Here is a 21,072-nt window from a genome sequence, read left to right as displayed (position 1 = left end):
ACTGTCTGCTTCCACAAGATTTAGCCTTTAGTTAGTGTAAGTAAAATTGGAGATTTAAAACTTTTAGTTAGAGAAACTCAAGTCATCCAGGTATCTGTAAAGTACACAAGTGCTTTAAAACCAGTCTTCTTTCATACTGCACTGGTCATGTAGGGCAATTGGTTCATAAACCACTATCTCTTTGAATGAGATGACACTGAGTGATGTTCAACATTGATACTCAGCCTCTTCTTTCAGACTTCCAACCAGGTTGACAGGAGTGATGACGATGGTCCCTGTTGTAGATACCTGTGCAGTGAAATACTTAATTTTGCCTTGGCTAATTAGCAGGTGCCAGGTGATATATTTGGAGTAGGGGTTCTCAAATTTTTAGGTGCTTCAGGATAACCTGTAGGATTTGTTAACATACAGAGTCCTGGGTGCCACCCCCAAAGTTTCTGATGCAGCAGATCTGAGATAGGGTGGAAATTTGCATGTCTAATAAGTTCTTAGGTGAGGCTGATATGATGGTTCAGAAACCACATTTTGAGAATCACTGATTTAGAGCAAAGGCATCTTGACTTCTGAGTCTGTTCTTAACAGGCACTCGTACAATGGCTGCCTCTCTGAGCCTCTCTCTTTCTCTCTTTCCTTCTCTCTCCCTCTCTCTTGCACTCCCTCTCTCAATCTCTCTCCTTCTTAAATAATAAAGAACTAGATATATTACAGTCTGTATAATTAGCTTTTATTCTGAGATACTACTTAGGCATTAAGGCATATTATCAATATTACTTGAAGAATCCTCAAACTATTTAAAATCCTAGCTCCCATCACAATCTGAATATTATAACATTCCTTTCATGCGGCATAAATAAGAAAGTTCTCAAATGTACAAAGGGAAGGGAGGAGAGAGTTATAATGCTTTGCTTTTGATGTTATCTTTCTGATAATTAGCAATATCACTTCAATAAACCTTGTCTGGTAGGGTCATTTTTTGCTTTGAGTAGGAAAAAAGCACAAGGTAGCCTCATGTTCTAAAATAGGAAAACAACTTGTGGACAATTTGCTTGTGTCTTCTTTCAGAAAGTGATGGGTTGGAAAATAGCAAGAAATGAATGAGATAGTTTCTATCATCTATAAAAATTTTTCTTAAATATTATTCTCCGTATCTTTTGTTTCAATAAAAATAAGGATACCTGCTGCTGTCATGCAAGGAGAACAACTTTCATGAACATCTCTTATTTTGAATTCAATTTTCAAGTAAATATTTGAGTTAGAAGCATTTTGCAGGGAGACAAGTTTGAAATATTCAGTGCTTTGGATTGCAGCTCTCACATTTGTACAAAGTACGCCAGGTGGCTACTCCTTTGTATGTGAGTTAGGAGCCAGCACTTCCCTCCTAACCACCTGCCAGGCCTACGTGGAATTTGCTGACATCAGCCGTGTCACTGTAATGAATCAGAAACAAAACTTTTTCTGTTCGTGTCCCATGTTGGTTGCTTCACTGCTCCACCCACATTTGAATCTGTCCCCTAGAGTGGTTTGCTGTTCTGTAAACTCTATCGACATGTCTCCCTCAGTCATCTAGAGCTCTTTTGAAGGCACGTGTACATCCACCCCTACCTCGTTCTCCAGCACCTAGCACAGTGGGTGCTTGTATTTGATAAATATTTATGAAATTCAAATAAATGCAAATATTTATATCACATCACCATGGCAGTAGTAACTCTCCCATATGGGACCCAGCTGTGATTTAGTAGTCTACTACTCCTTTTCTTTGTAAATTGCATTCTTAATGTAATCCAGCAAGGCTAACTACATCATTTTTATTGGTTAAAAGAATCCTGCCTTATTCTCAAATGTTGAAGTCTTTTCTTAGAGATGGAGATTGTTATGTATTTGTAGTTACTCCAAGATTGTTATGTTAATACAGTCTTACTGGCCATATGTTGAGATGAGAAATGTGAGCAACGGTAAGGTTACAAACCTGAGAAAATTGTGTTAAATGAATGGAAATTAAAGTTTAATAGTATATATTTTTAAATAGTTTTGAAAGATAGCTTTTGAGTTATCTAATATAATATGCTATTTTGTATATAAATATTCTTTCAGATGTCACATCATGACAGTCTTTTGTGATTTTTTTTAAAACTATGAGGTTAACTAACATGTCTGTTGTTAATTGAGTTAGTAATTGCTACTTCTTTTAGTAGACAAAAGAAAGTCATTGGATAACTCTTGGTAATTTTTTTGCAACCAATCTGAAGGTGAGAGAGTAAAATAACAATTAGAATTAAAAATATTCAAACATTTAATTGACACAAATCATAATACATGAAGCTAAAGGTGAAGTAGCCTAAAATAAATTCAGTTGAAAGTCAAACTTCTAAAATTTTGTTTAAATCAAAAGTTGAGAAATTATTTTAAACTGACTTTTTTTATTTCCAAAGAGCAATAGAGTAAAAAGAAAGAAAGAAAGAAAGAAAGAAAGAAAGAAGAAAGAAAGAAAGAAAGAAAGAAAGAAAGAAAGAAAGAAAGCCCACAAAGTAATTTTAGCTTCAGATCATTAGGATAATAAAGTTTGTGTGTACAGAGATTTTTAAAAAAGAATAGTTTTACTCAGATATCCCTGTCATATGAATGAAATTTCTACCAGCTTTGAAGTGGCCCTGCTCCATTGGCTGCTGGGAGTGTGCTTATGCTGGTGAGCACAACTTGCTCTGAGAGTTTTGATATGTTGTCAAAGTTGCTGATCTGGGTGGTCAGAGACTTCCGGCTCTCTGTGCTCGTTCGGCCCCGGGTAAGCCGGTCCTCCTGGCGATGGTGAACTCCAAGGCAACAGCAAGAAAATGCAGCTTTAAATTCCTCTCGAAACTTTCCTGGCAAACCAGGGAGAATGAAAGGAGAAAGAATTACACATAAATAGGGTTCAACAAATCATTTATAGGGTATAACCCAGTTGCTCCCTTGAGCCAAACTAACAATGAGTTAGTTTGAAACATTTTGCAAAAAGGAGGAAATAGGAAGAGGAAATTGTGTTACTGGAAGCTTGGTAGACTCTTGAAACAATAAGGTATTTCCATAAAATAATGTAACTGCTTTTCATGTGTGATGTTTGGAATTTGTTTCATTCCTTTAGAGTCAAACCTTCTATATTTGTGATTGTGGGTTTTTATAGACAGCTGTAATGATAATGATCATTAGTAGGCTGTCCAGAGATATTTAATAATTTCAAAAATGATGAAGCCTGTATTGTATATAGCCATGACTGTACAAAAATTATCCCTGCACTGGACTCTGAAGAAACTGGTCTACTGGCATGCTCAGTTCAACAGAGTATCTAGAAAAAACATCTTAAAATATATAGAAAATTTCTAAAGTTTCATAATCTGCATGAGGCAGAACAAAAAATGGAAGGAAAAATTACCCACTTTAGAAGTTATTACTTGCTCTTAAATCACTGACGTGAAATTGGAGAAGTATGAAAAATGAAACAGTCACCTTTTTAAGGATAAATGAACAGGATTGGGAATCATCATTTCTCTTCTCTGAGCCTCCATTACCAAAGTGGGTGATTGAGTGATTACATGAGAAGCGAATGTTCAAGGGCCTCTGACAATCGCTGGCACATCCCAAGTCTCCACAGGTTATCAACCACCTTCCCTGCCTCACTCCACCCCACAATAGCACTTTGACTTGGTCCTGTGGCCTTGACTTCAAACACTTCTCCCTATAACCTTCTAGGAGGTTTGATCTGCTTAGTGCAAGCCTGAGGGCTTTAGTCATCTCTAACCCCAAGGCAATGGCTTCCTCATTGCTTTCCAAGCCACAGCTCCATATGGTCCCTTGACCCCTCAAACACATCACATGAGCAGTGAGTGGTATCCGGTGATCTCCAATCTAATGCCATCTTTAACCTGGAGACAGGGGTTGGATGTGGTGGGGGAAGGCAAGAAAACCCCACATATACACCACCTGAAAGGTGAAATAAAGCAGGTATATATATATATATACACCTGCTTTTATATATATATATATATATATATATATATATATATATATATATGGTATATACCATGATTGAGAAAAAAAACAATGGAAGTTGACTGGTCATTTGTCTTTTTTTCTTTTTTTTAAATAACCCATACAACCTACAAGGCCAAAGATGAAGTTGGAAAATACACATACTTTATTAAGTATGCAATAAAATGAACAGCTTATTCTTCCATATAAAATTATCATATATTTGGAGATAGCAATGAAACAGAAATAGCCAACCGGTTAGAGAAGAAGACAGTGTAAAGATGCAGCTAATTAAAACACAATTCTAAAGGTCAATCAGGCAAAATGTTTGTAAATAAAACAACTAGTTAAATGATTTTTACATTTACATTGGTTCCATAAACCGAGAAAGATTAAATCTGTTACAGATGTGCGTCTTTGTGTGTCATTTAGCTTGTGCGATATTTAGAAGTAGTATCATTTTTTGTGGTCAGTGAGAAATCTTGAGATAACCCTAAGAGATGTTACTCACAAGAGAAATGTAAATACAGAAAAATACCCAAAAGTGGTTTCCAATTCAGTCTCAATGAGGCAATCTCAGTGTTGGCAAAGGAAATAATACAGCAAGTCTGTTTTATTTTCAGATAAAATTATTTTACATGTTGGTAAATCATAAGTTTAATGTATGACAAGCAGGATTCTGTGTTCTTCAGTTCTCACAATTTTCACTTTCCTCCTACTCAACATTTCTTTTTAAATTTTATGGGAAAATGACTTAGATGGTTTTCTCTGATGAGTTAGGTACCATGTGATCCCTCTCATCAGGGCAAAACCTCAAGACGAATTAGATCCAGGGGAAAAAAATCTCATCATATAGCAGTTAAGCTCTTTGCACATTTCAAGAGTGTTCAAAACCTTGTGGTCACTGATCCCTCACCCCTGGCAAGGATTGGGGTTTACATGGAAGGAACAGTTGAAAACTCACCACTGAGAAAATTATAAATAATTGGGTTCGCAGCACTATTGGCATATACAAGCCAGTGTGAAAATGTAAACCAGGCATATACAGTCTCTCTGTCTTCTGTGTGGGTAAACATCCCAAATACTCTGTAGGAAAAACAAAACAAAACAAGAAACAATCACGGGAAATCCAATGTGATTTTGAAAAGTACCCTTCAAATAATGAAATTCATAGGTGAACACAGCCCTTGATGGAAGCTCCCTAACTAACCCCTGTCCTCCCCTGCAGCAGGCACTGGCTTATGGCACCACATTGGGTTTAGGAAAATGTCAGTACCTGAACAAAAGTTCCATGGCACGATTAGGAAATCAAAGGCCAAATCAAGCCAGAGAATGGTCTTTCTCTCCTGTGAACAACAAGTACAATCCTATTTCTGGTGAGAAGAGTGCAGAAGTCGAATATATAGCTATGTCCTTTTCTCATTTTGTTTCTAAATACAACTGAACAAGTTTGTTACTATTCCATTTTGTGTGTTACTTAAAAAGAACTCCTAAACTGCAGTCTTTGAGTCCTTCTTCCTACCTACCTTTGTGCATTGATCGAAGTATCATATTTTTTCAACTACACTCTTCCCAGCCTTGTTGAAATTTGCCTTCTGGGACTTCATTACAGTTAGAGAGACTAGTTTTCAGTAGGCAAAATTCTGGTCACTTCTTAAGATTCATGAGTTTTAGTATTTTTATTTATGATGTTAAACTCTGAAAAATATTTCATTATTTTATCCTTAAACATCATTTTTAAGATTTGTTCCATACTCAGAAATATCCCATCTATCAAATTCAATCTGCTAGCCAATAGCAGGTAGCTTGTAACTAACTACCCAATAAATTTTATAGGTTGAAGATGATAATGCATTTCCTGCCAGAGGCTCCATCATTGACTGTGTAATTTGATTACACACGATGGTGCCCACAATAGAAATGCATTTCTGCAATAAAGTGACGCTCTGTGGAGTACTGGAGTTTTATAAAAATACGATATGGAGTAAAATAACATGGACAAATGGAATTAATGGTATGTTCTGACCCTCTAGCATAATATATCTTTGAAATCCTAGACAAACCAGAACTGCTTTAAAGAAGCTGGGTTTAACTAGTCAGGCAAAAAATTGCTTCAAGGAAAAGGGTTTAGGAATGTATTGGTAAGAGAAAGAAAATACAAGCATAACCTATAAGGGCAAACAAAGAGATAAGCATTTGAAGAAAAGGAGTGTTTTTCTCAAGTTTTGTGGAAAAGAGCAGAATGCTCAAAAAATTGAGAATATTTTAACATAGACTTTCTTCTTGCCGTTTATTTTCCTTGCAAAGGGAGGTCTTTAAGTTAGAAAAAGAAGAGAAATATTATGGACAAGTAGATATTTGGAAATAGCTAAAGGACCAGTCCAAGTGCCGAGATGCAGGGAATCCCAATGAGCAGTCTTTCATTGCATTTAGACAAAGTACCATAAAAGTACAAAAAGTTAAAAAAAATGAGAGAAAATCATTCAGTATCATAGCATGTTTATAAGGTTCTTAAGAGTAGAAAACAGCATCTAGCCAAAGATCGAATAAATTTGTATGGGATGGGCGCCTGGGTGGCTCAGATGGTTAAGCGTCTGCCTTCGGCTCAGGTCATGATCCCAGGGTCCTGGGATCGAGTCCCGCATCGGGCTCCTTGCTCCTTGGGAGCCTGCTTCTCCTTCTGCCTCTCTCTCTCTCTCTCTGTCTCTCATGAATAAATAAAGAAAATATTTAAAAAAAAAAAAAAATTTGTATGGGATTTCTTCTGTCAAGGGAAATAAGACCGAAATCATGAAGAGCTATGGAGGGCAAAGTAGCTTTCAGTTTCTTGTGAGCCAGGATGTATCTCAAGGCCCCACGCTGCTGAATATCTCATTCTTTAAAGGCTGTGTCTGTACTAAATAATATTACTAAACAAAAGTTCATTTTCCGTTGGGAGAGTTATTAAGCAATCAAAAACAAGGGCCAAGAAGAATGAGGAATCTTTGCAGCCGGTTTTACCACCTTTTGCGTGTGTGACTCCAGCCAAAGCTGCCGCTCTCCAGAGTCTCCAGCTGTGAGGAATATGATACTGACTCTGAATCAGGGAAAAGTGAGAGGAGCAATCCTAGTTTAAGTTCGAAGCCTATTACAAACAAAATTACTATTACCTTGGGGCCAGTCTGTTTGCAACAGTTATGATAATGCCCAATAAAGTTGGCTGACTGTGAAGTTCATGTGTACCACAGCCCCTGCATTGGCTGTTCTTGTTGGTCCATTGTTTTTAACTTAACAGTGTATCTGCAGCCTAAAAAATAACACACTTTCTCTCACTGAAAAGTTTCGTGCTAATTTTTATTAATAGTCACCCTGAGCTCTTGATTCAGTGACTTGAGGAAACGGCTTTTTTTTCTGTTTAAACATTCAAAACACAGTATGAGCCCTGATTCCATTTTTGTGTGTGTGCTCACAAATGCACTTTTAAGTATAATTAGAATGCTAACAAAACATCCCTCTTTTTATCCTTTAGATAGAATTCTGTCATAATTCCCTATGTATGAGAACAAAGTTTGTAAAACCCAATTTGTTCTGATCAAAAAAGAACTCCAAGTTGTAAATGAGGTTTTTTTGTTTGGTTTTGGTTTTGGTTTTGGTTTTTGGTTTTTGGTTTGTTTTGTTTTTTATTTTGTTTTTTGTTGTTGTTTCTTTTCTCTTCTTTTTGCATTAGAACTTTTTCTGCATCTAAGGCTCAGCAATTAGCTTGAAGGGGTCAGGGGAACATCTGTTTTATGTCTGCCATTCAACAGAGAACTTCCATGGACAAGGCATGTAGAGTCTGAGCACTCTAAAAGGCTGTCCAACTTACCTGTTAGGAACAACAACACACTGAGTTATTTGGCCTGACACTATCTAGGCAAAGGGCTTAGATTTTTCTCTGGCTTAAGAAGAAAAAAAAACTTCTTCACTAAGAATTAAGAAATAACAGTCACTTTGTTTTCAAATAATAGAAGAACTTTACCTCTTGAGCACGTTGAGGATGCTAATTGGTAGATAGCAAATTGCAAACACCAAAAGCACAACCATTAGCATCCGGGCTGTTTTCCGTCTGGCTCGGATCTGCTTTATTTCAGCGGCCACAGCACTAATCCTGGACTTGGTCTGCTGTCCTGGCCCTCGAGGCTGTGAAGCAGGCTGCAGGGGCTTCCATTTTCTCTGAACTACAGATGATGTTCCAGGTATCTAAAAGGAGCAGAGACTATTTATTGCCACCTGACTCAGGGAAGTTCCACTTCCCTGTGGAGAAGTAACCAGAAGATACAGGAAGGAGAGTGTTTTGGATGCCTGTATCCAGAGGTACAGGCTTAAGAGCCTGTTCCCCCAGAGTGTTTGCTGAGTTGAATATGTTCTTGAGTAATACAGTTGAGTATCAGATAGGAGTTTGGGTGGAAAACAAGTTGAAACATCCCATTTTTGTCAAGGTCTAAAGAGAGCTACAAATGAGAAAGATACCTCTTTATAAACAGAGAAGTTGTATATCCAGACAATGGAATATTATTCAGTGCCAAAGAGAAATGAGATATGAAGCCATGAAAAATGATAGGAAACTTAAATGCATATTACTAAGTAAAAGAAGCCAATTTGAAAAGGCTACATACCATAAAGTCTACAACTACATGACATCTTAGAAAAGGTAAAATCAGAGAGACAGTAGAAAGGCAGTGGTTGCCTGGGAGTGGTGGGGGGTGTGTTGGGGGGCTAGTGGGCAGAGCACAGAGGATTCTTGGGGCAATGAAAATACTCTGTATGGTACTGTAATGATGGATACATATCATTATACATTATATGATGAATTTTGGATATGTTCTCCAAATCCACGAATGTACAACATTAAGGGTGAACCGTTAGGTAAACTATGGACTTTGGATGATTCCATGTCAGTGTAGGTTCATCAGTTGTAACAAATGTATCACTTTGGTGAGGGATATGGATAATGGGGAGGCACTTCATAAGTGGAGGTAGGGGGCATTTGGGAAACCTCTGTATCTTCCATTCAATCTTGCTGTGAACTTAAAACTGCTCTTAAAAATAAAACAAAACAAGCAAACTAACAACCAAAGCCAATTCTTAATTAAAAGGAGAGAGAAATAAAAACTGGCAAAGAAGAGATGTAAAAGGACAACCATATTATCTGATTAGGAATTCTTGTTCAGCTCAGATACCTCAGTATAAAGAGAGGGGAAAGGTAACAGGTAATGCAAAAGTAACTCGAAAGCATTTTTTTCATGCATCAATACTGCCATCTGCTGCCAGAGGGACAGATAGGACTTAACTACCTAGTGCTTTTTATTAGATTTTGTTTCTCAGGTTTAGCCAAGGGAAACTGAGTGAAGGGGCACCTGGGTGGCTCAATCGGTTAAGTGTCTGCCTTCGGCTCAGTTCACGATCCCAGAGTCCTGGGATGGAGCCCCGCATCAGGCTCCCTGCTCAGTGGGAAGCCTGCTTCTCCCTCTCCCACTGCCCCTGCTTGTGTTCCCCCTCTCTCTGTCTCTCTCTCTCTGTCAAATAAATAAAAATCTTAAAAAAAAAAAAGAGAAAAAGAAATCTTGAGTGAAGAGAATAAAAAAATAAATAAAATATTCTCTGTTGCTTACTATATACTGTTATGAAATTACTTGAAACCCATTTTGTGATCCAGTCTGGCCCTTAAAAATGCATACAAACAGGGGCGCCCAGTGTGGCTCCATGAGTTAAGCCTCTGCCTTCTGCTCAGGTCCTGATCTCTGAGTCCTGGGATCAAGCCCACCTCCCGCCACCAGGCTCCCCACTTAGTGGTGAGTCTGCTTCTCCCTCTCCCTCTGCCCGTCTCCCCACTCGTGCTCACATTCTCTTACTCTTTCTCTCTCTCAAATAAATAAATAAAATCTTTAAAACAAAAAATAAAATGCATACAAACAGTGAGAATCCCTTGTGGTATTACATTAACATTTCAAATAGCTGGAATTTGTAACAACAGTTATACAACTTGTACTTTTCCATTTCTTTTCAAAGTTATTTGATAATAGCAGGGAGCCCTTCCAAGTGTAATATTTTCTTAAATATAAGCTCATGAAGATTGATAGAGTTTAGTGAGCAAAACAGTAAAATTCAGCACGCATAATTTTTTAAGAGGAAAATGTGCCAACAAGCACACCATAGCCGTTTGTTGGTTCTAAGTAAGACTCCATGGTCTTCTATGTTCTGTTAAGATTATTCAATTGTTTTTATCTCTGTGCTGCTAGCCAGGACAGACCCATGTGTTCCTGTGCTCTCTCAGAATGCACGTTGGACGGACGCTGTGCTTTATACATCACAAGACCCAGGTGTGTTTAAGATAATCTTTGTAAGAAGAGTTTTACTTTGATTTCCACACAAATTAATATGGAGCTCCTTTTAGCCATAACTATTCTCTTTCAAAAAGAAACAAATGAAGTTAATGAAAACCTGCCCTTACATAGACAAACGTTTGATAAACTGTCTTCTGGCTCTCTCTGTTTTGTTTTTTTTTTTTAATATTTTATTTATTCACTTGAGACACAGAGATAGAGAGAGGGAGAGAGAGACCATGAGCAGGGAGAGAGGCAGAGGGAGAGGGAGAAGCAGGCTCCCCACTGAGCCAGGAGCCCGATGTGGTGCTCGATTCCAGGACCCTGGGATCATGACCTGAGCCGAAGACAGATGCTTAACCATCTGAGCCACCCAGGCGCCCCTCTCTATGTTCTTTTATGTAGCCTGAACTTTTCACATAAGTGGTGGTCCTATAAATTTTCTTATATATATTACTGATTGGGGGTGGGGAGGACACTGAGGATCCTTCCTCCTCTGTGAGTCTCTTTTTAAATAGTCATTTATAAAATAACTGAGGAGAAACCACAATGGATGTTGGAAAGTTCCAGAAAAACTGTAGCATGAGTAACCCTATAAATGTCTGCTACATGATCTTGAGCTGTTTTCTAAATGATCTCTCAGAGATCATTTAAACTTTAGAAATTCTATTATTGACATTGAGAAAGGTTAAATAAAATATCCATGTCTATATCTAACAAGTCAGAATTGGCACTAAGGTCTGTCTAACTGCAAAGCTCATCTTTTCCCATTCTGATATAAGGTTTCCATTTATAAACTTCAACACAATGTGTTATGGAAGACAGTAAATTTTTAAATATGTGCCTAGTTAGATGAAATAATAATCATACAAAAGGGCATTGAGAAATCCAGCCTGGGAGGCTGTCCATGTAGGAAGGTCTTCCCCTGCCATCTCAGGAAGGGCTCAACAATCCAGCTGTGTAAAGCATGTGTGTGCATATGCGTACACACACACACACACACACACACACAGTCCACTTTTATTCCACTATTGTAAATAAACTTTAAAATCATCTTTGATATGAAAATACATCTTGGAAGAGTTATTACCACAATTATGAATTGGAAATATCATGTAAATGATGGACCTTGAAACCTGCCCTTTCTTAAGCCATATTTGTGACTAGGATTAATTTATAAGAAAAAGGAAACATGCTGCATACATTAAAAAAGAATACAGGATATTATGAATAATGAATAAATTTGCAAACTTAAGTGAGATGGATAAATAACCTTGAAAAACAAAGATTACCAAAATTGGCACCATGATTCCAAACAAAAACTCCAGGTCCAGATAGGTTCATTAATGAATTCAATCAAATGGTAAAAAATAAATAATATAGATCTTATGTAGACTCTTTCTGAAATTCAAAGAAACAATAATACTTTCCAAATAATTTTATAATACTACAGATACCCTAATAATCAAAGACATGGCAACAAAAGAGAACAATTGGCTAAATATCTCTCATGAATAGAGATGAATAATTCCTTAAAATATGTTATCAAATCATACTTAGCAATATACAAAAAGGATAATAAAATTCACTAAACAAATCAATTAGATTTATTCCAGCAACGCAGTGTTGATTTAACATTCAAAAGTTAATCAATGCAATTTATATTAACAGAATAAGAGACAAAAATATGACCATCTCAATAAATAAAGGAAACGCATTTGAAAAATTCAACACTTTTTCATGATAAAAATTTCAGTAAATTAGTAAACTAGTAAGATGAGGAAACTTTATCCACCTGGTAAAAGGCATCTATAAAAAAGCCTTCAGCTATCATCCTACCTAATGGGAAAATATGAACACTTTCCTTTAAGACTGAGAATAAAACAATGAAGTCTTTTCTCAGTGCTTCTACTCAACATTATACTGTATGTCTTAGCTGGTAAAAGAAAACAAGAAAAATAGATAAAAGGTGTATAGATTGATTTTATTGAGGAGCCATATTGCTTACAAAGTAAATCCTAAGGAATTTCCAAAACTCTACTAGAACTAATACCTGAATTTAACAATATGCAGGACCCCAAATCAATAAACAATCCCTTGTATTTCTGTGATAAAATGATTTACAACATACATTTCATGGTTCAGATGACCAAAATATATTTCCCAGATATATTTGGTCTTCATCTACAGTTCCTGAAAATGCTTCAGAGCCGTAAAAGGTGAAATGGGTGTCTTATTAATGAAGGTAACTTAAGGTCAGGAACTAGTTGCCAGGAGGACCAACTATTAAAAGATGGTAAATTTCAGTCCCACCCCCTGACCTCTGGGAAGGAGAAAGGAGCTGGAGCTGAATCAACCAATGGCCAATGACTTAGTCAATCATGATGACATAATGAAGCCTCTATAAAAACCCAAAAGGACAATGGGTTTCAGAGAGTCTCCAAGTTGGTGAACATATGGGTAAATGGCATACCAGGAGAGGACATGGAAGCTCCTTGCCCTGTGTATCTCTTTAACTGGCTGTTAATTCATAACCTTTAATATATCCTTTAATAAATTCATATCATCGGATTTGGGGATTTACAGTAAAGTCATATACATATACAAAAACCACATACATATACATATGTATATGTATGTATATGGGATTATGTATATATCAGAAAAAAGAAGAGGACCAGTCTGATAAATACAATTTGGGAAATCACCTCATTAAAAAAACACTTGGAAAATATATCACCAAAAAAAATTCTGTGCAGTTATGAAGGAACCTAGTAAAAAGTCACTTAACAGCCAGGGAAGGGATTATAAATATTCAAAGTGAAGAGAAGCAGAAAGACAATTAGGAGGGCTATAGTATTATGTAAACAGTGAAACCATGAACAACATTATTCAATGCTGGCAAATGATCAAGGAAAAAATCCTTAGGGAAACATTTTTTGGAAATCATTGATGACTTCAAGTGGGAGCTGTTTCAGTGTAATGATAGGATTTGAATAAGAATAAAGTGGGCTGAGAAATCAGTGAGGGTGGGAGGTGGTGAGGAAAGGAGCCAACAAATGGAAATACCATGAATTTTAGCTAGGAAGAGGTGGAAGAGCATAGAGTTAAGTTAGTAACTGGAAGAGTCTGAGAGTTAGGGTGATGTTTTCTCTTAGTACTTAAAAATGCCTGCTCCAGGAGGACAGGTCTTCTTTATCTTTCTTCCATTCTTTAGCTCATTACCTATTTTATCATAATAGAGTATAACTGATACTTGGTAGGTGCTATCTCATATGAAACAATAATCTCTACCTTTCTCTTTCTGTCTGGCAGGAACAATGGGACTTTTTCTTATTCCTTATACTATCATTTGAGAATGACTGAGCTCCAAGACCCAGTGACTTTTTTTCCATTTAACTCTATGACTTCTTGAATTTTTTTTTTTAACCCTAGCAAGACCTTTTAGAATTTAGATGAGCATGCTAAATCTGAATGATGAGGATCATTAACTATTCTATCTGTCCCATCTCTTGACTTCATTTTCAAAATAGAAAGCTCTAGTTTCAGGTTCTACAGACAACCCATATGGACTACAACTTGCTGTCCATGATTCTCTCACCCAACTCCCAAACTCAAGGCTCCTGTCCTTTGTCCATCCCCAGATGTATTGTCTCTCAACATTACTCCGTCACACCATTAGCTCTTCTTTGTAGAAACTGGCTTCTCCTTTCCTTCCTGGAATCCAACAAATGGTTTTTACTGACTAGGTCCTTTCATGCATCTGTATTTCTATGGACCTTAAAATCTTTAGTCGCAACCTTTGGATAGTTCCCATTATGTATTCTCATTGCATCAACATGTTGAATTTTGTCTAACCTTTTGTCCTTCCCCCGAGTTTGAGCAGAACAATTTCCTAAAAGAATTGCCTCCATCTTTAATTTTTTTCTTATTTTAAAAACCCATTATTTTTTGGGGCGCCTGGGTGGCTCAGTCGTTAAGCACCTGCCTTCGGCTCAGGTCATGGTCCCAGGGTCCTGGGATCGAGCCCCGCATCGGGCTCCCTGCTCGGCGGGAAGCCTGCTTCTCCCTCTCCCTCTCCCCCTGCTTGTGTTCCCTCTCTCGCTGTGTCTCTGTCTGTCAAATAAATAAATAAAATCTTTAAAAAAAAAACATTATTTTTTGTTCTTTTTAAAAAAACAGATTTATTGAGATGAATTTATATGCTATAAATTCACCTTTTAAGGGATACAGTTAAGTAGGTTTTAGTGTATGAACAAAGTTGTGCAATTATCATACTATCACTAATTCCAGAATATTTTCATCACCTGGAAATGAAACTCCAAACCTATTATCAGTCACTTCCCATCGCCCTATCCTACTACCCTCTGCAACTACAAATCTTTCTGGCTCTATAAATTTGCCTATTCTCTACATTTCATGTGAACAGAATCATAAAATATGTGGTCTTTTGTGTCTGGCTATTTTTGCTTAACAATAATTTTGAGATTCATCCATTTGTAGTATGTATAAATATTTCATTACTTTTTATAGCTAAAAAAATATTCCATTGTACACAAAAACCACATCCATTCATCCATTAACAGACATTTGGTTTATTTCCACTTTTTGGCTACCATGTATAATGCTGCTATGAACAATAATGTATAAGTTTTTATGTGGACATATTTTCAATTCTCTTGGTTATATACTTAAGGATTAAACTGGTAGGTCACATGGTAATCCTTTAAGATTTTGAGGAAGGGCCAAACCATTTTCCAAAGTAGCTGCATCATTTTCTACCTTTACATTTTTCCATTTTCCATTTTCCATTTCCAATGAGAGTACTAATTTCTCCACATTCTCACCAATAATTATCTTTTTAAAAAAAATTATTTCAGCCATCCTGTTGAGTGTGAAAAGGTATCTCACTATAGTTTTGATTTCTCTTTTCCTAATAATTACATCTTTTCATGTGCATATTGGCCATTTGTGTATCTTCTTTGGAGAAATGTTTATTCAAATCTTTGCTGCTTTTAATGGGTTATTTCTTTTTATTGTTGAATCAGAAGAGTTCTTTATATATTTGGAATATAAGTCTTTTATCATATATCTAATTTGCAAATGTTTTCTCTCATTCTGTGAACTGCCTTTTCACTTTCCTCGTGGTATACTTTGAAGTACAAATGTTTTTATTTCTTCTTTTTTAAATATTTTATTTATTTATTTGAAAGAGAGAGAGGGAGAGAGAGCACAGAGGGAGAGGGAGGAGCAGACTCCCCGCTGAGCAGGGAGCCTGATGCAGGGCTGGATCCCAGGAGCCTGAGATCATGACCTGAGCTGAAGGCAGCCAGTTAACTGACTGAGCCACCCAGGCGCCCCAAATGTTTTTATTTCAATAGCATGCAATTTATCTATTTTTAAAAAAATTTTTTGCTTGTGGTTTTGGTGTCATTAAAACCATTAGCCTAAACCAAGGTCATAATGATGTCTGACCACAGACATAAAATGAATGTGTTTTCTTCTAAGAGTTTCATAGCACGGAGGGCCTCAGACTTACAATGGTTGACCTATGATTTTTTGAATTTATGATGGTACAAAAGTAATATACATCCAGAAATTGTACTTTGAATTTTGAATTTTGATCTCTTCCTAGGCTAGTTACTGTGGTATGATACTCTCTCATGATTCTGTGCAGTGGCAGTGAGCTTCAGCTCCCCATCAGCCATGAATTCATGAAAGTAAACAATTGATAAATTTACAACCATTCTGTTTTTTACTTTCAGTACAGTACTTAATAAATTACATAAGATGCTCAATACTTTATTATAAGGTAGGTTTTATGTTAGATGATTTTGCCCAAATGTAGGCTAATTTAAGTGTTCTGAGCACATTAAAGTGGTTTAGGCTAAGCTATGATGTTCTATACAGGTTAGTGTATTAAATGCATTTTCGACTTACGTTATTTTCAATTTATGATGAGTTTATTGGGAGGTAATGTTACTGTAAGTTGAAGAAGATCTGTATTAGTTCTTATATTTAAGTCTAAAATCTATTCTGAGTTAAGTATTATATATGGTGTAAGGTGACGTCCAATTCCATTCTTTTGAGTATGTAGAGCTGTCCCAGCCCCATTTGATGATAAGACTATGATTTTCCCTGTTGAATTGTGATGAGAGTCTTGTCAAAAATCAATTAACTATAAATATAAGAGTTTATTTCCAGACTTTGAATTCTATTTCATCGATCTATAGGACTGTCTGTTTGCAAATACTATACCATCTTGATTACTCTAGTTTTATAATAAGTTTTGACATTGAGAAGTGAGTTTTCCAACTTTGTTCATCTTTTTGAAGATCATTTTGGCCATTCCTGATCCCTTGCATATTTATATTGATTTATTACTATTTGCCAATTTGTTCAAAAACAAACAAAGACAGCTGGGTGTTTGATAAGGATTGTGATGAATCCATAGATCAACTTGAGGATTTTTTCTATCTTAACAATATTAAGTCTTCCAATCCATGAACATGAAATGTCATTTCATTTATGTAGTTCTTCTTTAATTTTTAAATGATACTATGTAATTGTATATGTTAGGTATTTCTTCTATTAGACTTATTGCTAAATGTTTTACTCTTTTTAGAGCTATTTTAAATGGAATTGTTTTGTTAATTCCATTTTTTGGATTGTTCTTTGCTAGTTTATAAAATGAAATTAATTTTTGTTGATCTATTATTTTCAAAACTGGCTGAACTTGCTCTTAATTTTTTTGCATGTGGATTCTTTAGGATTTTCTATATACAGTATCATGTAATCTGCAAATAGAGTTAGTTTACTTCTTACTTTTCATTCTTGATGCATTTTGTTATTATTCTTAATATTATTTCTTGAGTAACTGACTTGGATAGAATCTAGTACTATTCAATATTAAATAGAACTGATAAGATCAAACATCCATATCTTGTTCCTGACCCTGGGAGGGGAATATTCAGTCTTTCACTATTAAATATGATGTTAGCTGTGGGGTTTTGTAGACCTTATTATCAAATTGAAGAAATCTCTTTTATTTCTCTTTGGTTAAGTGCTTTTATCTTGAAAGGGTGTTGTATTTTGTCAAAAGCTTTTGCTGCATTTATTGAGGTGATCATGTCATGTGGATTTTGTCTTTTATCTGCTAATGTATTACTCTGCTTCATTTTCATATGTTAAACCCACATTGCCTTGCTGAGCTAAAGCACACTTGGTCATCATGTATAACCTTTTTTTACATATTGGGTTTGGTTTGCTAGTATTTTGTTGAGTATACTACTCTATATTCGTAAGTATATTAGTTTATAGTTTTCTTGTGGTATCTTTGTCTAGTTTTTTTTTCTTTAAATTTTTATTGTTATGTTAATCACCATGCATTACATCATTAGTTTTTGATGTAGTGTTCCATGATTCATTGGTTGTGCATAACACCCAGTGCTCCACGCAGAACGTGCCCTCTTTAATACCCATCACCAGGCTAACCCATCCCCCCCCCCCCTCCCCTCTAGAATCCTCAGTTTGTTTTTCAGAGTCCATCCTCTCCCATGGTTCATCTTCCCCTCCGATTTCCCCCCCTTCATTTTTCCCCTCCTGCTATCTTTTTTTTTCCTTAACATATATTGCATTATTTGTTTCAGAGGTACAGATCTGTGATTCAACAGTCTTGCACAATTCACAGTGCTCACCATAGCACATACCCTTTGTCTAGTTTTAATTGTAGTGTAATTCTGGCCTTATGGAATGAGGTAGGGAGTGTTTCCTCCTCTCCTGTTTTTTCAAAGAGTTTGTGAAGGTTTGGTGTTAATTATCCTTTAAACATTTGGTGGAATTCAACAGTGAAGCCACCTGGGTTTTTCTGTGGGAAATTTCTTTATTATTAATTTAACCTCTTTACTTGTAATAGGTCTATTCAGATTTTCTAATTCTCCTTTAGACAGTTTCAGTAGTTTGTGTCTATGAATTTGTCCATTTTATCATGCTATCTAATTTGTTGGCATACAATTGTTCATAGTATTCTATTTTATTTTATTATGTTAATCACCATACATTACATCATTAGTTTTTGATGTAGTGTTCCATGATTCATTGTTTGTGTATAACACCCAGTGCCCCATTCAGTACATGCCCTCTTTAATAGTATTCTCTTACTCTTTCTATTTCTGTAACATCTGTGATAATGTCCCTCTTTTACTTCTGATTTTAGTGAGCTGAATCTTTTCTCTTTTCTCTTGTAATTATCTCTTATCTTTTCAAAGAACCAATTTTCAGTTTCATTGACTTTTATCTACTGATTTTTTTAAAGATTTATTTATTTATTTTAGAGAGAACATGCACAAGAATGCAGAGGAGGGGCGAGAGGGAGAGAAGCAGACTCCCCACTGAGCTTGGAGCCTGATATGGGGCTCAATCCCATAAGCCTGAGATCATGACCCGAGCCAAAACCCAGAGTTAATTGCTTAACCACGTGAGCCACCCAGGTGCCCCACCAAAATTTTAAGTAATTTCTACACTCAACATGGGATTCAAACTCACAACCACAAGATCAAGAGTTGTGTGCTCCACTGAATGAGCCAGCCAGCTGCCCTGACAGTCACGGTTTTGGTAAAATTTCCTTTAATATTACTACAGCTACTTCAGCTTTCTTTTGTTAGTGTTTGCATAGTAAACATTTTTCCCCACTATTTTACATTTAACCTATTTCTGTCTTTGAATATAAGATGTGTCTTTTGAAGATAGCATAGAGTTGTATCATTTTATGTTTGTTCGTTTGATCTATTCTCCCAATCTCTGGAGTGTTTTATTCATTTACATTTAGTTACTGAATTTAATTATTTAATTACTAATTTAATTATTGAAAAGGAATAATTTACATCTGTCATTTTGCTTTGTTTGTATATATATATATATATATATATTGTCTATTTTGTTCCTCTTTTCCTCCATTGCTACTTTATTTTGTGTTAAATAAGTATTTTCTAGGATACCATTTTAATGCTCTTTTTTTTTTCCTTTCACTATAGTTTTCTGAGTTATTTTCTTGGTGGTTGCCCTGAGAATTACAATCAACAACCCAAGTAATATTTGGATTAATGGTAATTTAATTTTAATAGTGTATAAAGGTTTTGCTCCAAACTAGCTTCATTCCTGTCTCCTTTCTTTGTATTACATCTTTACATTACAAGCTGAATCTTTACAGTTTTATAATTATTGCTTTATGCTGTTATCTCTTAAGTAGGAGAAAAAAAGTATTACAAAGAAAAATACATTTATACTCTCTTTCATGTTTACCTATGTAGTTACTTTCACTAGTGCTTTTTATTTCTCTGTGTGAACTTGATTTATCACCTTTTGCTTCTGCCTCTGCAATTACAGTTTACTGACTATTCCCTCACACTAGACTGACTAATATTAATTAAGTTTTCTTGGAAAAATGTTGAAGAATATAGAATAGTAGAAAAGACTGTGAGAAAAATTGGGACAGGAAAAGTTTTTCAAAGTTATACTCCCTGGTAAGTTGAAATTTAGTTCAGACTCAAATATCAATTATGGTTCATCCCCAGTTCCTCCAACAATATAAGACAATAGTGGGTGCTTACCAAATATTTTGGAATATTCTGGAATGAGTTAACATGAGTTCACATGATGATTAAAATTTAAATGTTGAACTATCTGAGGTCTAGAGCTGGAAAGAACGTTGACAGAGTCACATAAACCAAGATTAAGTGGGTCTTAAAAAGAGGACTTTTAGAGAAGAGTCTGTAGAATTTCCAGATTGACTGAATTCCCTGAGTCACATTGTCAAAAAGAATTTAAGTCATTGATTATAACAAAGCACTGGTTAATTCTTGTAACAAAGCTGAAAGTTCTTGAGAAAGTCAGACAAGGTCACACACTTTGCTCACTAATAATCTTACACTGACAAATTCCAAAGTATGTAACAGATTCCCTGCATCTGTAATTTTAAGCAAATAGGATAGGCCCTCTATTTGATGGCTCACTGGATGTAGCCTATGGCATACATAAGGCTTTGGAACTCTGTTTATAGACATTAACAGTTGGAAATTGAGAGTTGCTCAAGCAGAATTCTACATAATCACCCATTTGGGGTTAATTTACTTTATTGCGGCTGCTAAAGTGAGCTCAGCTGAACTTGTCATTTTCCATTCCAATCTGTTTTGTAAATGTTTTTAGTTTCACAGCCCAAGCATTTTATTGCAAATCTTTCAGATCATATGGTTTGTTCTAACCAGAACAATTCATCAAATGAATGTGGGTTATTTCTAAACCTGCAATACAATTTTGAACTTACTTTAGAGTTTGAGACATGAAGAACTGTAAGCTTAAATAATGGAGAAATAAACTGGCTGGAGTTTAGTAGTTACCTGTTCAACATTTTTTGGAATACTATCAGTGCAAGATACCATGTTAAGTGTTGGGGATTCAATGATGAACAAGACAGATTTAGGTACCCCCAAAGAGTTTTAAAGTTATGTCAATCTGTACATAAATGAATAAACAAATAAAAACATCTATTATATGTAGTACACACTTACTAGTAAAAAATATGGAAAGTAAGGGAATGCTCTTAACACTGAACATTCCTGGTCAAAATCTCAATCTCAATCTAAAATATCTTCAATCATGAGCATATGCTCATTAAATGCTTTTTCTCTTTTAAGAAATTTTTCAAATTCCAATTTTTCTATGAATAGTTCTT

At 35.7% G+C, this 21,072-nt stretch overlaps 1 protein-coding gene across 1 annotated transcript in view; it reads right to left on the bottom strand.

Moving 5' to 3' along the window:
- Positions 1-233: 233 nt before the first annotated feature.
- The window catches only part of HCRTR2 (hypocretin receptor 2), a 126,374-nt gene continuing 105,535 nt past the window's right edge, over positions 234-21,072 (bottom strand). Inside the window, exons 5-8 of the mRNA XM_025890548.1 lie at positions 8,000-8,220; positions 4,967-5,088; positions 2,633-2,858; positions 234-288 (exon numbers count right to left, since the gene is read on the bottom strand). Of these exons, the coding sequence (XP_025746333.1) occupies positions 234-288; positions 2,633-2,858; positions 4,967-5,088; positions 8,000-8,220 (624 nt within the window). The remainder of the gene's footprint in view (positions 289-2,632; positions 2,859-4,966; positions 5,089-7,999; positions 8,221-21,072) is intronic.

The sequence above is a fragment of the Callorhinus ursinus genome, unplaced genomic scaffold, assembly GCF_003265705.2.
Source record: "Callorhinus ursinus isolate GAN/ISIS: 27379988/994484 unplaced genomic scaffold, GSC_fseal_2.0 scaffold22, whole genome shotgun sequence".
Classification (NCBI taxonomy): domain Eukaryota; kingdom Metazoa; phylum Chordata; class Mammalia; order Carnivora; family Otariidae; genus Callorhinus; species Callorhinus ursinus.
The sequence above is the reverse complement of the archived record's forward strand: the minus strand, read 5'-3'. Positions and strand labels throughout refer to the sequence as shown.